Source organism: Athene noctua, chromosome 6 (genome assembly GCF_965140245.1).
Source record: "Athene noctua chromosome 6, bAthNoc1.hap1.1, whole genome shotgun sequence".
Classification (NCBI taxonomy): Eukaryota; Metazoa; Chordata; class Aves; order Strigiformes; family Strigidae; genus Athene; species Athene noctua.
Window position 1 is genome coordinate 26484207 of NC_134042.1, and position 17103 is coordinate 26501309.

Sequence of the window (17103 nt, forward strand, 5' to 3'; positions counted from 1 at the left end):
AGAAAATATATTTAAAGTCTATTTGTGCCTGTGGATTCTCTTTCTGTTCATAGTTCTTGACTTCCCGACAAACAGAAAAATAAGTTCTGAATATTACCAAAGTATCACATGAGAATTTTTTACAGCTGGACTCACCAAAGTTTTTGTCTTGACCACGGGTCAGCCTTTCCAGAGATATCTCTGTAGTTTTCACTAAGCAGGTTTTATTTCTAGTGGTGACTGCAATTGTTGCATACTCAACTAGGATGTTAGATCCGGGTTTCAGAATTAAAACTCCCTGTTACACGTAGGTGGTTTTGGAAACACCTTAAAACAAACAAAAGCCAGTGGAGGGGAGGAGTTGGGGTAGATGTTTGTTCAGAACTGCTAAAATACAGCCTTGAGAAGAAAAAAAGTACTGCTTTATTTGAACTTATGTCAGAAATATTTAGAGCTACTCTGATCTACTAGATGGACTGCAGATAGTACTGAACTGACTTTGCATGCAGCAGAACTAATAGGAAAAACAATTTACATTTTGCATAACAGGAATTTTGTAATATACAACGTAAATAATTACAGCATTATCCTTCCACTTTTTCTTAACTGTGCTAACGCTACCTTGCTTTTGATTTGGCATGTGCATATTCCCAGATGGTAATATTTAGCTAAACCCAACAAAATAAAAACCTCGTGCACTGACCCTTCCAGAATGAGAACGCCGTTTTAATTTATAGCAACTTTTATGTAACTTATTTTAACCATAAATCTCAAAGCATTTAAAGGAAGGGCCAAGTGTTATTGTTACTGGATGTCCACAGGTAGAACATAAAATACTAATGGATGAGTTTTAAAGAGGCACTTGCCAAAACTATGGTATATTAGGATACTGGCACAGGGCCTAATAAAAATGGTTATGAAGAGTTTACACCAATTCACCACAGAAACAGGCCTAGTTTGATGGGCAGTAAATTGGCACAACCACTTTCTGCGGGACTCTGACCAAATTTCCTCTAACTCCCCTCCCTGGGTGTTCAGGGCAGCTGAAGCCTCCGGCGCAGGCCGCCGCTCAGGGCCCGGCGTTTCCCGGCGGCGCAGCCCCAGCGCCACCGCGGTACGACTCCAGGCCGGGCCGCAAGGACCGCGAGGGGCGTGGAGGCCCCGGGCGGCCTGTAAGAGCACGGCGCCCGCCGCCGCCGGCGCGGCCCCGGCCCGCCGCGAGGATCCGCACCGCTCTCGCGAGAGCCTCCCCGCGCGCCTGCGTGGCGGCGGTCCGGCCCAAGGGCGCCTGGTGAGGCGGGCTCCGCCGCCGGGGGCGCGGCGGGCATGGAGCCGGGCGCGGAGGACCTGATGCCGCGGCTACTGCCCGTGGATGACTGCGACTTGGCCGAGGACTTCGACCCCACGGTGCCTCCCAGGACGCCGCAGGAGTATCTGAAGCGCGTCCAGTGAGTGGCGGGGCGGAAGGGCCGAGCTCCCTCCCGCGGGCCGGTGCTGCCCGTTGGGCTGCGCAGCGCTCCCGTTCACCCGCGCAGCGCTCCCGTTCACCCGCGCAGCGCTCCCGTTCACCCGCGCAGCGCTCCCGTTCACCCGCGCAGCGCTCCCGTTCACCCGCCCGCCGCAGGCAGAGTTGCTTCCCCAGCGCTCCCGCTGCGGTGGGTTCCCGCCCGCTTTCTGCGAGGCCGCCGCCTCCCCCGGGCTGCGTGTGCCGCGGCCGGCAGCTCTGGGGGCCGGGGCTGCGCGGTTTCCCACAGAAAGACGGAGGCCCGGTTGCGGGCTCTCCGCACCGGCAGCGGTGGCCTCCCGAGGTCTCGCTACGGGAAGCGTTGCCGCACTTCTCGCAAAGTTGGGATGTAAGCAAGCTTCGAGGAGGCCACAGCGGCCGCCTAGAAACTGAGAATACCTGATCTGTAACTCTCAAGTCAAACCTTCAGGAAGAATTGCTGGTGTACCTGTTTTATGCACCTGAAGATTTATGTAGGTGCAGTATTTCAGAGACACCCAGCATATAACCACCTGCTGTGAAAAAGAAAAAATGTAGCCATTTGATTTTATTTTGTAGGATTGAAGCAGCTCGATGCCCAGATGTGGTTGTGGCACAAATAGACCCCAAAAAATTGAGAAAGAAGCAGACAGTAAACATTTCAGTAAGTTTGAGAGCTTTTACATGCTTCCTTCTGAGAGAAAAAAAAAAATATAAGGGGAAAGATCTTAATATTATGCTTGTACTAATTTGGGGGAGCAGTAGGCATAACTAAATAGCACTCCTGGATTTTAACAGCATCTACAGAATTTAATATGTTTGGGTTTGGAGAAACACCTGTTCAACTGCTGGCGAACAGCAGTCTAACTGATTTAATTTGATAATATCCATACTATTTGATACACAGCAGACTCTTTTACTGTCTGAGGAAATCAAATGGTGCATTACATTTCACAAATATTTAATTGTAAAACCTGCATAAACTTTAGAAGAAAAATATCTCCATGCCTATATTTAGGTTTAAATATATATCTAGGGTCAGGGTAGTAAGTGCAGCTTTACTAAAGTTTATATTAAATTCTAGCACCACTTTTTTCCTTTTTGTTGGAATATTTCATTGGAATTTTTCCTAACTGCCCAAGCAGATTTTTCTGTTGTCACATTGCCCTGCCAGCTTGGTTTATAATCTACTTTCAAATAGTTCAAGAGACCAAATTTGCCTTTTTCTAGTGAAAACTTTGTAATCTGAAACTTCACTACTAGATTGCTCAGGGAAGGTTTCTAGTACTGACATACGACCATGTGACTTCTGTGACCATTCTCTTCCTTGGTCTCATTTCTTTGTAGTGGCATTCTTAAACCATTTGTAAAAGGGGTGGTCTTTTTTTTTTAAAAAATAACTTTTTAATGCTAATCTTTAAAGAGGCTTTATCTAGTAAAATGTCAGAATTAATTTCCTAAAAGTTATTTTTGTTGTCCTCTGTCTTCAACCTATTATCTTGGCAAGTAGAATGCCTAAGATTCATGGCATCTGTCCAAGAGAAGGAAACAACACCCTGCTTTTTATAAATGGGGAAATTAAGAACAACTACTACTAAGATGATCTTAAATAATTCTTTGGCAATGTATTTTGAATACTTAGTTTTTGTTCTTATTTGCATGTGACAAGAGTCAGTAGAAGAAATTTTCTCTAAACCGTTATGTCAGTCTTGGATGCGGTAATGAAATTACCGAAATTACCTTTCTTAAATGAAGATTTAAAGGATATTCTTTACCTGACACTTACTCATTCTCTTGTTCATAAGGATTCTTCTTATAAGGCTTTCTTTACATTGTAATTATTGCCAGTGTTTTCTTAGATTTCTGGATGTCAGCCTGCTCCTGAAGGATACTCCCCAACGCTCAAGTGGCAGCAGCAGCAAGTGGCCCATTTCTCAGCTGTTCGTCAGGTACAAAATGGTGTGTGTGAGGGGACTTGCACTGTTCTAGATAGAACACATCTGTGCTTTATGTGGCACAACCTTATATCTAGTGTAGAAATGTTACGACTTTATGGTAAGGACAGATGTTTTTCGGCAAATATTTTAAGTTCTTGAAGAAGAACTGAGTATATACTGTGTGGCTTTTAAACCTCTGATAAAACTCTTGAATCGCGTTTTAAAAACAATTTCTCCTTCAACTTCAGAAAAAAATATGTTGGCATTTAAATGAGAGTAGCTGAGGGAGGACAAAAATCATTGTGATGTTAGTGTTAGCACAGACTTAAACCTTTCCTAGTGCATTTGCACGCTGCTCTTAAATAACAGAACAAAAATGGAGAACTGAGCAGTCTCTCTATTCACAGTTAAACAGGGTGAAAAGCAAAACGTAACAGAGATGTAGGTAGAGATTGTTTATGACACGAGTACTGCGAAAGGCATGTTTACAGGGCATTGATACTGCATTGTAGGAATACCTCAAGTAACTGAAGTATATAACCTGCTGCCCTGAAGCTGCTGTAGCCCTGAACTTTGCATGAGCTCATTTACCCTCTTTTTTCAGGGAGGTAAATCAGTGAAGGTGGAGATCTGTACTACTGCATCTATACACTGCAAACATTAACTGAGCTAGCCCCTATTTCTACAAGGTGTCACATTGCATACTGTATATTAGGTATAATCTAAGGTTTTAGTAGAACTAAGGAAACTGACATCTAAAGCCATATTCACTGTACAGGTATTTCTTTTCTAAAAAAAATCAATTGTCCTCTCATCTGTGCCAGAATTAACACGAGAATATCCTAAAAAATGTTTCAGGAGAAAAAAAGCATCAGTAGTCACTTGTTCAAACACTATGCATCAGCTACTGATACCTTACTTCGAGCATATTTAGTGGTCATTTTTATTGCTGCAATAACAACAGAATGGGGGGAAAACATCTTCTGTTACAAAACGTTTACACCTCTGTACAGGAAATTGTCGAGCAGGCCAATTTGTGTTGTACAGAATCCCTGTATACTGCCTTCTTTCTCACCGTTCTGTAGACAGCTGGTATAGATACAGACCACTGTTGGAAACAGGATATTGGCTTTATGTGTGCTTTTGGACTAAAAGCTTCTTAAACTAAGAAAAGTCTATTAAAGCTTACTACCTCAACATTATGTAGTAGACTAAAACGCCTTCAGCTTTAATGTTACTTCCAAAAACCCAACATGAGCAACTTAGTTACATTTATACTAAGAGGCATGGGAAATTATTTAGCCAGTTATGCTTCTACTGATTTATAGAACATCATAAAATACACTTTTTGTATGTTTTAAGAACAATGAAGAACAATTATGGCTAGGATAAAATAACTGCAAAGTTAAACTGTGATTTGGCTTTGTTTTAATTACTCAGAGTCTGAACAAGCGCAGAAATCACTGGCGGTCACAGCATTTGGACAGTAATGTTACTATGGTGAGTAAAATTCGTAACAGTGCTGTGGGGCTCTTCTTCCAATCATTAAATCTGTGGTTAATCTTACTTTACAGCTTAATGCAACAACTCATGAATATTATCAAGTCTTTTTTTCAGTGTTTTCAAGATAGCAATATTTCACAGTTTTCATTTATTTACTTCAGCCAAAATCAGAGGATGAAGAAGGCTGGAAGAAATTCTGCCTGGGTGAAAGAGTATACTCAGAAACAGATGCACTATCTGATAATGAAAATCTAGGAATTGATTACATAAAGGTGAGTGTAGGACTTCTATCTAACTTTCAGCAGCTATTTTCAAGAATAACTGCCACAAACAATCTTACTCTGTACTAAATAGAAAGTGGGATCTCTGGTGAGCCCAGGAAGTCCAATTTCTCTTCCCTTTTAAATGGAAACTGAAGCAGAGAACAAGTCTGTCCCTGCAGTCAAAAAGTTGAGTTCTTTCATCTGTTATCAGCTAAAGTGCACTACTTTGTTGCTTGCTGAACTGAATGCAAAGCTTTCTGCATAGTCTGCTTTAGTGTTTTGTTGAATGGTTGGTAGTATGTGGCTCCTCCGCTCATATATGCTATCCTGCAAACATGCCCTTTGCTGCATCATTTTGAAAAAACAAAGCTTTAACAAGTTAACATTAAAAGCAAGGTTCCTTGATACCAAACTTGACTTGACCTTATCTTGAACTTGCTGGAACACTTTTTTCTTAATACATTTCAAAGCTCAGAACAGACTTTCTAATCACTACACGTCTGAGCATCACATTAAAATGTCAGTACACTCTAAATTAGAATAAAAATGTTTATGATAACGTCTGTATTGTCCAACTTGATTTTTTTTCAGGTGGGCTTTCCCCCTTTGCTAAGTATTGTAAGCAGAATGAATCAGGTAAGCCTACTTCTTAGAATCATATAGTGACATGGCATAAATAATTATTGCTTGTATTCTATCTGTTGCAGAAGTCTTATCTGTTTTTCTCTGCTAGAGTAGGCAGTTGTTTACTACAGCTGCTATTCATTGTACACTTAAAACAAAAACATATAATCACTGGCTCACTTTCAGCTTTACTAGTGAAAATTTATCATGACTAGTTTTAAGAGTATTTTGTCCTTGTAATTTCTCTATAGAACATTTAAGGTTTGAATTTTTGCTGAATGCCCCATTAGGTGCCTGACAGTGTTTTAAGATTTCTCATTTAGTGTTTTAAGTGCAGTCCTTCAAATTGAGTGTGAACTCTTACCTACACTGCAAGACTAGAAGAATCACACTTACCTTTCCTTTACTACTATGTTTCCTACTAGTCACCTTTATACAGAAACAACCAGTAAGCATGATGCCTCTTTTCTAATCCGTAGCTACTTATCCATAACTTTTTGTTAACGCAGAAAATTACTTAATTTTCTGTAAAGTTCTTTCCAGGAACTGGTGCTTTTATTTTACCCTTATATATAACTTCAACCTGGATAAATGCCATATAGTATCAGTGGAGTAGAAATACATAATGTGTATTCCTTTAAAAAATCGTATTGCTTTTTATGTAGTACTGTCCTTTGGGTAGAAGGACAGCAAAACAGAACATTGCAGGTATTGTATTGTCTCTTTCTGTTCCTCTTTTGAAGGCAACAGTAACCAGTGTTTTAGAATACCTGATAAGCTGGTTTGGAGAGAAAAAATTTACTCCAGAACTGGTAATTTTTTATTTATTCTAACTACTTGCACATGAACGCAGTAAACAAGGGATAAATTGTTGGTAGTTCTCTATGAAATTTTTAGTTTCTAAAGAGTTCTCTAGGTGCATGTATCATTCAGTTACTTTCAAAACTTTAGATACTAAAATGAGTATTCACAGAACTTTTTGGAAGGCTAATTACAAAACGTAACACAGATCTATCAAGTACTGCCAAAACTCCTGCCCCTTTTTATAATCCCCACACTAACTTAAACCACAGGGTTGCATGAGTATCAGCCCTGTGAAAAGGACAGTCAGACTGCAGTAGCTTTGGTTCTGACCAGTTTAAGCTGTCAGGGTGCTGCACCCTGTATTTACCAACACCTCCATTTTAGTTTGGAGATGTACGACAGTCTGGTGGCAAAGACACATTTCATCTTTCCACATGCAGCACAACCAGAAAGCTTAGCTGCATTAGTGTGGTGACAAATCAAACCTAGTAAGAAATTCCGATTGACAGGGCACATAAGCATGGAGTCTGGCCACAACTAGACTGACGAGCTGGGTAAGGACCTTGGTGGATGCATCTCATCTCATTCAGTACCACAAAGCAAAAGAGTAATGGAGAATTACTTCCATAATACTAAACACAATTTCACTGTTTGAGTCACATAAAGGCCTTTCATGTTCTGTCCTTCTCTGTAGGACTGTCTTCATTTTAACCATCATGCTGCAGAGAATGTGCACATTGACTTTTAGTTTATTCCCATAACAAAAGCCACAAGACTCTGGGATTAAATTAAGAAGTTAGACTGGTGGCAGAAGTTCTGTTTCTAAGAATGCAGTAGAATTCAGTGAAGTAAAATGCAAAGGATATGTTTTCACAGTGGTGCAAATCTTAAATCTGCTCTAACCACATCAATTCCACAAAGATCTGATTTGATACATTCACTCTTCAGGAATGTTTTTCCACAGGTGGTGAAGTTAAACGTTAATAGCTAAGTAATAATCTTTAGATATTACTAAAATAATCCTTCCCTCAGACTTCATTAGTGTAAACTGTATCAATTTATATGTTGACCAGTATTCCAAAAAATACCAGGAAGTCCAGGAGTACTGCTCACAAGCAGCTTATTTAGAGGCACAGAATTCTATTATTTATAGCATCAAATTTTGCTTTAAAGCTTTTAAATTCTAGCAGTAGCTCTTAAATGCAATTTTGTTTTGAGACCTACACTCTAGGCCTGCTCTATGTAACAAGAATAGCATAAAATTTCAAGGAAGTGCTCATAATTAAAACTCTTATTTGATTCCACACAGGGTAGATGGCTTTATGCACTTTTGGCATGCCTTGAAAAACCTTTGCTACCTGAAGCTCACTCCCTTATTCGACAGCTGGCAAGACGATGCTCAGAAGTCAGAGTACTAGAGGTAAGATTTAATATAGCATTGTGCAAAGGACTTGCTGAACTTGGCACATTATTATGAGGATCATTTTTCAGTTCTTGAAGTCTTGGTAAGTAATTTTGCACATCCTAAATTTGCTCAAGAACGAAGGGAAGATTACAAGCATATAACATGGCATGTAACAGCTTTTCTATTTGACACAGGTAAATAATTTATTTCTCTTTCAGGAGAACAGGAATGAAGAACAAATATCAGCTCTGAACTTGATAATCTGCTTAGTTAGCAGGTAATGCAACTTACATACCTAAACAGCAAAGTATGTCCCGAAAAAAAAATCTGTGATTACTCTTGTCCTAACCTGGATTTTTTTTAAAGTGGAAGTCAATTAAAGTACCCTGGGCCTGTGTAGCAAATATACTTGGCTAAAAGGACTTAAGATAAACTGAAGTGTATAGTAAGCTTATTGGTTACCTCAGAGGAGACCCCTGAACTGCAAAGCCATAATTAGTGATAGAAACACTGAGAGAAGAGCTAGAAAGCAAAGGGTTTAACAACTCAGAGCAAAGCAAGGAGTTATGTTCCATTAGAGATTTCTTACTGTTTTCCACTTCTCTCCACAGGTACTTCGATCAGCGTGACTTGGCTGATGAACCTTCCTAGACTGCTTTGAGAATACCAAGTATTTTGCATTGCCATAGTACAAACAGCATTACCAGAGTTAACAGCAAGACAGTGCGCTTCAGGTTCAGACCTGAAGTACTACAGAAGCCTTTCAGAACACCTCACGATAATGCATTTGGGATAGCTATAAATAACTTATGCTGAAGCTCAGTTTGAGATTGTCAATGTCTGACACCATCATTGTAAAATGGTCAGTGAAATGTCTGGCATCATCTCTCAAGCTCCTGTCCCTGTAAACTACATTCTTGGTTAGAAATTTCTACCACCCGAGTAATTGTGGACACTGCTATTAGGTGAAGTCTGAGGCTACATTACAAATTGTTCTTTATCTAACACACACCTATTGAGGGCTTTTTTTAATAAAAATGAAACATTAAACGCTGTGGCTTTTCTCATTCTTCATACTATTTAACAGCAGCCTTAACTATAGATATCATAAGCACTGCTAAGCAATTCAGCTATAGCCAGTAAGTTACTGAAACAATTATTTTTAGTAAAACAAACATTACTATTTCCCAAGTAGTCATAGTGGGTTTTAGTAAATGCAGAAACCAGTGAAAATTACATCATTGTATTCAGTGCTTTTAATAGAAACATTAATTACATAGAATGAACCAGATTATTTTTTGTATGGTATCTTGACAAATATATTGGCTCACCTATTTATATATTTAATGTGGAGTGCTTTGCCAAGACTATCAGCATCTGCTTAGTACATACTGGACTCCCTCTGGTTCTAACTATCTTCAATAATTAAAAATCCATGTTAAAGGAACTGAATTCTGCTGATGTCAATTAATGCTGTGTATCAGTTTGTTGCTATCTGCTCTCTGTATATTGCAGAATATAAGTCCCTCCCCTCACTATTAAAGGTAATCATTTACCACAACCAGTTATTGATGAACCTTTAATATGTCTTTGAATGATTGGCACTTTTGTATCTGGAATGGCAGTCTTAACTGTCAAGTGAAAAATCAAAGTGAATTACAGTAACTACTAGTTTCAATTCTGGCACTGAAAGTAACAATGATTCTGTATATGTTGATATGGAATGTCTACCATGTTGCAAATGCCTAAAATGTGGTGACATTTAAATGTCCTTCTAGTAGGCATACAGCGCAAGTTACTAAAGAGACTAGATGTAACATTTTCAGCATATTGAAAGCAGGATGCGTTGGCAACTGAAGAACTCATGAAATGCAAGAATACTTAAGTTAGCTAGTTCTCTAGCCCTACAGTTTCAAACAAATCTGAGTTCTAGAGATGACCAACCACCAGTATAAGAACCCAATGTTTTCCAGCAGCTGATCCCCACCAAGTACAACAGTAGTGTAGTTACTTTTGTCTTTGCTAGTTCTATAAACAGTAGAACAGCATTCTGCTAGTTCCAAGTTCTGCTCCAGATGTTTCCTAGAACTATCAAGTTATTCAGCTACAACTAATCTGAACAAGCATCCACAGTACCTGAAAAGATCAGAATTTGGTAGTATCTTAAGCTCAAGTATAATAAACGCCTGGTCATCACAATTCAGAATCTGTAGCTTGACAGCCTGTAGCAGCTATCTAGAAAAGGCTTGGTGCATTACAAGTGTCACACCTTCCCTAGAGCTTAAGGAACAGCAGCTTCCCCTGTTCTTGCCCACCATGCAGCTGGACAACATACACATAGCCCAGCACAGAAGACAGTTAAAACAATCAATGGTTCTACTTTAACATGTTAGCTTTTCTAGTTAGCCTGTTACTTACTGGTCTCAAAGTAGAAACTGAATCACTGTCACAAGGCATTCTCACACCATAAGTTTCTATCATTCATTTTAAACTATAAGGCCTGAACCTGCCAATAGAAAAGCCTTACAGCAAAACTCATTAGAAGTTTTAACAAGATACTTTCATGCTTATCTACAGCAAGGTGTGTATTGTTATGCAAATCTTGTAACAAGTGGGATCTATCAAACCCCATGTCCTCAAGAGTCTTAGTGATGTCTTTATAGCTTCTTGCAGGCCTAATCATCTTCCTGCAAACACTCATTACTGAAGTGAGTTGTAGCTAGCAATTAAAAACAATTATGTTAATACTGAGTTTATGCACAAGCTAAACCAAATTTCCTTCTTTGGGCACCACAGATGACCTTAGCTGTAAAATCATTCTGACAAAAAACAGCTACTAATTTTAGGGAGGTAGGAAAAACTGTTTAACTATGTAGAAATAAATTCTCTTTTCTACTACCCATCATTTGTACACAGGAATTGAGCCTCCACTGAACATCATTAATGAAGGCTGTTGGTTCATGTGCTGATGACTTCCTCAGAACAATACAAGAGCAAGTGCTGCCTCTCACTTCAGAGTGAATAAGAAAAGGTAGCAGCTGGGCATTCACGTTGGTGACACAAAACACATCAGTTTCTTCTTCCAATTTAATCTTTACTTTGTTTTCAAAGTGTGCCTCTTCCATACATGTTGTTTTGGTAATTGAAATATTTTGCAGAAAACTTTTGAGCAGACAGTTTTTACCATGAGGACATTAATACTTTGGTATAGAATAAATTTCATACTAAGATACAAGGATAGTGTTAAGTTATTCTGATGAGCATTTATTATGTATTTTGGAATTGTGCTGTACACTGCTGTAATTTACAAGCTACATACAAAGCAGAACCAAGATACTGAATCCATACACAAAAGATTTTTAAGGTAGATACCCGGATTTGAATGTGCTCTACATCTTCTGTATCATCACCTGAAATTTACCTGCAAAGAAAAAGCAAATTCAGATCAAAGTATCACCATTAGAGTTGTTTTTCCAAGTAATTTTTTTTTGTTGTTAGAAGAAATAGTAAGGAACATTTCAATTTTACAGTTTAATTATAAACATCTAGACATTATTTAATTTTAAATTTAACTCCAGCTGAACGGCTTTTTTTTTTCTTTAAGTTGGTCCATGTCCCACATCACAACAGTTTTGTCAGTTAAATTTAAAATTTGTGTAAAGCCTGTGGAAACTTTTAAATCCACCTTAAGCAGCTTGGGCAGTTGCAGTGAATTTCACTTACTAACTTTCTTAATGACTTCCATAAAGAAAGAGCATGTATCTAGTTTTGTTTATCCTCACATGTTCAAATAACCTTCTAGACATACATCCTTACGCATTTGATGCTTCCAAATGTAAATATAACTTTATAGTTTTGCTTTCCACTCAGTATCAAGGAGGTTCAACCTCCGTCAGTATTTTCTAAACATGAAAGCATTTAGTGACAAGCCACATCCTGAAGTTCATACCGACTCCTGTGGCCTAGCAACTTCAAACTAATCCCACCTTGACAAATACTTATACAATAATGAAGTCAGTAAGGGAAGTTACCAAGTGAGCTAATAATTGAATAATCTGAAAACTACTTACATGCAGGCATTGATGAAACTTCAGCTGTTACAATACTCTTTATTCCCAAATTTGATAGGCCTCCTCTGATTAGTCCACAGGTAAATGCTAAATACTAAACAAAGTTGTACTTTAAGTAAGTGTCATGGGTGAAGCTTGTTGCTAAAGATCAAAACTAAGTACTCAAGAACAACACTTAACACTTGGACAATATAAAACTGTGGAGGTTTTGTTACTATGCTTGAGAGATTTCATCATGTCTCTAATACATGAAAGCTTCGATATTTGGTATGGTGCACCTCACTATACAGATTTCTCTTGTTAAGAGGCACTATCTTGAGTCACTTGTTTCTACTTCCATTAAACCTGCAAGAACTTAGTATCCTTAAAAGAATTATTCCAAAGACTTGGCTGAAATTAGCAACTGGTATTACAGTCAACAAAGGAGAAACAGTCCAAGATAGCATTTTTGCACTGGCCACATCTTAGAAGGTGAGGGCCTGCAGATACTTAGAATATATGTTGCAAAACAGAAGAAACATCTCACCAAACACCAGAAAAAATCCCAAGGGCAGTAGCCTGCAACTGTGATGACTGAGAATATCAAGAATTAAGAAGCCATAAAACAGAACTGAATGCCTCATTTCTTACATTCACCTGAACCAAAGCGCTTTCTAAGAGGTTCTGTAGAGGCACTGATATTACTTACCTAAACTATTATCCTAACTCAGCACCTACAATCAAAACTATTTTTAACTGGTGGAGGATCTTTCTGAATGTTCAAGCTTGTTCTAGGTAACAAATAGCCGTCTTTCAAATATATTTTGGAAACTTTAAAAAAAGCTTCTGAAAGCACACGCTTTCCAAAGAGAAAGAATCTGTAGCAGACCAGCTCCTACCATCAAGTAACTCAAACACAACAGGAAGTTTCACAATGACTATGACCATTTATCAAACCATAAATCAAATCCACTGTTCTGAAACAAGTGCATTTCTAAAAAGTACAGGTTTTGGAGAGTAAACTTCAGCTGCCCTTTTGAAGAGTTTGCATCCATTCAATTACTATATATAAAGTTGCTATTATGAATAAATCAAGATAATTCAAATCAAACTTGTAGATCCCAAGAATAAAATTGAAGAGTACCTTTGGTGCATGTTCTAAATACTGCTTTCCTGCAGACATTTGTGTCAAGAGACGAAATTTATTGTCTTGAAGGACATAAATACCCTGGGGTTTGTTAAACAAACAAACAACTTCTTAGTTGAATATGCAGTAACATGTATCAACATTTCATGTGTTTTTATGTGAAGGGATTTGATTTGTAGATACAATGTAAGTGTTCTCAGGTTGAAAAATTAAATTTTAGATTAAGTCATTTGTGATTTAAGTTTAAACTTACAATTTACTTACATGAAATATCAAAACTTAACAGTGAGTTTACAACAAAACCCCTAGACAATAATATAAACAGTTAACCCTAGAAGAAAATATTTACATTCTTCTTGGAAGAGTCCTTCCAGTGCTCAGAAAAAATAGTTCCATAAAAGAAAGTCTTTGTTCATGTATCAAATGCATGAAGATTTTTACATTAAAATCTTAATTTTCATTTGGTATGCAATTCACTATTCTTATTCTCAAATTCAGTGAGAATTATCTTCTTTAATAGCAATACAGGCAACAAACAACACCCAGCAGATGATCAAATTAAAAACCTAGTGTTTTCTACATCATAATTTTGTGCCACAATATGCATTCTTATAAATATAAGTATGAACATAGTATAGATTAATCTACACCTGTCATTTTAATTTATTTGCTAATGACTGTGCTACTTAGGAACATCATAACCCTTGAAATTAAATTAAGGTTGTATATATAATTGAGACCTAAGATCAATACTGCAGCTTTCTTGAAATTCAAAACTAGATTTCTAAGGTAATTATTATCATCTGTTAAAGTTATTACTTGATAAACAGCTCGCTGAAAAAGAAAACCTATTTTATTTGGCACAATCCTTGTGCAAATTCTCTTGTTCTTACTTTGATACAATAGGAAAATGGCCATAAGAAAACTAAGTCTTTCCAAAAGGAAAAAGATTTTTTTACTCTAGTAAAATGGCTCCTTAAATTATTTTTGATCTTGCTTTACAAGCTGTGGCTGTTGATAAAGGAAAGAACCTGGCTGGACTAGATGATCTTCAAGTCTTTTACAACCTAGATGATTCTGTGATTCTGTGACATAAATACAACGCAATGTCACGAACATGCAAATTTGAGAAGTTTTCGCAGCTGTTTCTTATACAAGTACATTCAGTAGAGTGCAGCTAAGTCTCAACTGCTGAAAAAAGTAAATATTCTTCAAAATTAAAAGAAACTACTTCAAGGCAGCCATTCTATTTAAATAGATGTAAACAGTAATACTACTTCCTCACACTAGTTTTCTACTAAAGTTTTCTGGGAGATACATAAAAACGTTCCTGTTTAAGTGCTAACCCTTACTGTCCTGTCAGTTTTAGCTTCGCAACAGCGCGTATGAAATTCACAGCATTTAGTCTTTTCAAACAGAGTTGTAATAAAGACATCACAAGCAATTATTAAATTGTATTCTGAAGCTACATGCTAACATGAATCTTAAGAACATGCTTTTTAAACAAAACAAATAACATTTTGGGTTTCTTATCAGGTAATTCATTCTAGACCAACAAAAATGCACTAGTAACTCAAAACTGTTACTGATCTTGTAAGTTAAATCTAATTCTACAGCATTAGTACCTGATGATTAGTCCTTAGGTTATCTATTTGTTTTTTGAATACAGTTGTCCAAAAATCTTTGCAAATGAACTTCATAATATCCAATTCATCCTTGAACCTGGCAGTATCTTTCGTAAACCTAAGAGAAAAGTGAGAAATACATCATTAATGAAGATACACACAACTTGACTGATTAAACAGAAAAAGAAAATACAGAACAATGGTACTATGCAACATTATTTTTGAGGCTGTTACAGAAAATAGTTTTCCAACCGTTGTACAGTATCACTCTAGCATCATGGCATTAAGTATTTTAACTTAAGAGCAACACAGTGTTATCTTAGTACCTGCAACATGACAGCAGAATAAATGATCTTAATTATATGATTATTAAGACAGCTACAGTGCAGTACAGAAAGATGCAAAGCACTCCATCGGTTTCATCTTCAACTAAATGTCTACACAGAAGATAAAAAGCTCACACCCATACTACTGCTTGGAAGGAGTCCTTCAAATATGCAAAAAAGCACTAACACATAGGAACAAGCAAGGTAAAACTTGTTCCTGTTCCCCAAAAAGGGACCTCTCCCTTGCCTATGTCAGAATTCTCTCCCTTTATCCTCCTTCGGGGCCTTTATCCGGCACTAAAGCACCACTTTATTCAACGAAAGCACGACTTCAGAAGCTCGAGTCTCCAGAGGGCCTCAAAACGAGGGCGCTGAAGTTGGATGTGCAGCAAGTCATCGGGCATTCCCAAAGGGCCTGGGGAAACAAGGGGGCAATGTGCTTGTCGCTAAGTTCCAAGGACCAAGAGTGCTTTAGAAAAACTAAATAGAGTAGCCAATCATAAAGTTATGTTTCAGAAAGAAATTAGAAAGAGAAGAAAATCATGAAACGTACCAGAAGCAGGAAACATGCAGAAGTAGGTCTACAAAAAGTGCAATTAAAAAGGATTTTAAGTATTAAAAGTAACCGTGTACCCTGACTCATTTTTCATGGCGGAAAGCACTGGGAAAATGCATACTCCAAAACCGTCCCTGTGGTATTCACGCACAGGTCCCCACAAGAACGAGATGCCAAAAGAGAGGATGCCGGAACGCCTGCACGGCGTAACGCTCTGTCCACCCAAAGCAGCCAGCTGCCTCCCACCGAGGGAGCGAACGCTCCTGGCCCCAGCAGGCGTGGAAGGAGGGGGGAGAGACCCCGCCGGGCAGGTGCAGGGTAAAACCGCCGAGGAGGAGCCGCGGCCGCCAGCCCCGGGAACTGTAAGAGGGGCGCTGCCAGGGGCCGGGGCGGGGCGCGGCCGCGGCGGGGACTCACCGCTCGATCAGGCCCTGCCCGACGCGGAAGCCCATGCTCTCCAGCTTGGTAGTGCAGCGGCCGTTCTCCTGCAAGACACAAGGCGCCGCCGCCGCTTTACCCCTGCCGTTGCCGGGCGGCCCCCGGGGCGGCCCCGGCCCCACTCACCCCTTCGCCCTGCTCGGCGGCGCGGTACAGCCCCGCCACCATCTCATTGTGCAGCAGCAGGAAGAGCGCCTCGTCCGCCATCTCCGCTCCGCGGCGGAGCCGCCCCGCGCCCGGCACCGGCCAGCTGTCGCCGGGGCCCGCCGCGCCGCCCCTTCCGGCTGGGCGAGGGCGCACGGCACGGCGCGGCCGGGCCCGGGCACCCCCTGACGCTCCCGGCCGAGGCGGAGCGGCGGCCTGGCTGGCCGGGCAGTGTCTGCTGCCGCCGCCGGCTGGTGCCGACCGGAGCCTCTCCCGAAGCGGGAAAGGGCCTTCACGTTACCGCTTCCCAGAGCCCTCTACCCCCTGCCAGCGAGGGCCGGGGCGGAGCTGGGGGGCAAACACGGCTCTTGCCTGCGGGGCTGCCGCCACACTCCGGCTCGCCGAAACCGGTGGGGGCGGGGACTTTTTACTGCCTCCCCAACGTCCCTCGTGCGTTCGCCATTTCCTGCCGCCGCGAAGCGGCAGCGGGCTCCGCGGGGAAGGGGGGGAAGGCGGGCTGCCCCCCAGCCTCTCCGCGCAAACGACACCGGCTGCCCGGCGCAGGTAAAACCCTCGCCACCCCAGGCGTCACGAGCAACGCCCGGTAACGGGGTTTTACAGCCGCTACCCGGGGAGCAGCTGGCCAAGCCCAAGCTACGCAGCTGCGAGGGACGGGTGCGGGGCCGCCCTCAGTAACGTTCCCGCCTATTGGCTCGCCTGGCGCGGCCGCCTCTGCAGCGGAGCGGTGGCTGGCGCCCGCCCGAGCCGCCCGCGTGTTGGCTACCGGGACACAGCGCCAGCGGGAAAGAAGGATGTGTCC

The 17103-nt window shown here is 40.5% G+C and overlaps 2 protein-coding genes across 7 annotated transcripts; one reads left to right on the forward strand and one right to left on the reverse strand.

Moving 5' to 3' along the window:
- Window positions 1–1251: 1251 nt before the first annotated feature.
- GEMIN2 (gem nuclear organelle associated protein 2) lies at window positions 1252–9518 on the forward strand. 4 transcript variants are annotated; one of them, XM_074909911.1, is made up of 10 exons: window positions 1252–1427; window positions 2042–2126; window positions 3322–3411; window positions 4840–4899; window positions 5064–5174; window positions 5757–5801; window positions 6533–6601; window positions 7903–8013; window positions 8217–8275; window positions 8610–9515. In XM_074909911.1, the coding sequence occupies exons 1-10, from the start codon at window positions 1306–1308 to the stop codon at window positions 8647–8649; spliced, it is 792 nt and encodes a 263-aa protein (XP_074766012.1). In that variant the 5' UTR covers window positions 1252–1305; the 3' UTR covers window positions 8650–9515. The 4 variants fall into 4 exon arrangements, with proteins under 4 accessions (XP_074766012.1, XP_074766013.1, XP_074766014.1 ...); XM_074909913.1 differs by lacking the exon at window positions 1252–1427 and adding an exon at window positions 1850–1956 and having other exon boundaries at window positions 3311–3421; window positions 8610–9518; XM_074909914.1 differs by lacking the exon at window positions 1252–1427 and adding an exon at window positions 1850–1956 and having other exon boundaries at window positions 8610–9516.
- Window positions 9519–11236: 1718 nt separating this feature from the next.
- Window positions 11237–17079, reverse strand: TRAPPC6B (trafficking protein particle complex subunit 6B). 3 transcript variants are annotated; one of them, XM_074909917.1, is made up of 6 exons: window positions 16266–17079; window positions 16119–16186; window positions 14820–14937; window positions 13192–13275; window positions 12069–12162; window positions 11237–11419 (listed from the first exon to the last, which is right to left on the reverse strand). In XM_074909917.1, exons 1-6 carry the CDS (start codon window positions 16344–16346, stop codon window positions 11388–11390), a joined length of 477 nt encoding a protein of 158 aa, XP_074766018.1. In that variant the 5' UTR covers window positions 16347–17079; the 3' UTR covers window positions 11237–11387. The 3 variants fall into 3 exon arrangements, with proteins under 3 accessions (XP_074766018.1, XP_074766017.1, XP_074766019.1); XM_074909916.1 differs by having other exon boundaries at window positions 16119–16183; window positions 16239–17079; XM_074909918.1 differs by lacking the exon at window positions 13192–13275.
- Between the last annotated feature and the right edge of the window lie 24 nt (window positions 17080–17103).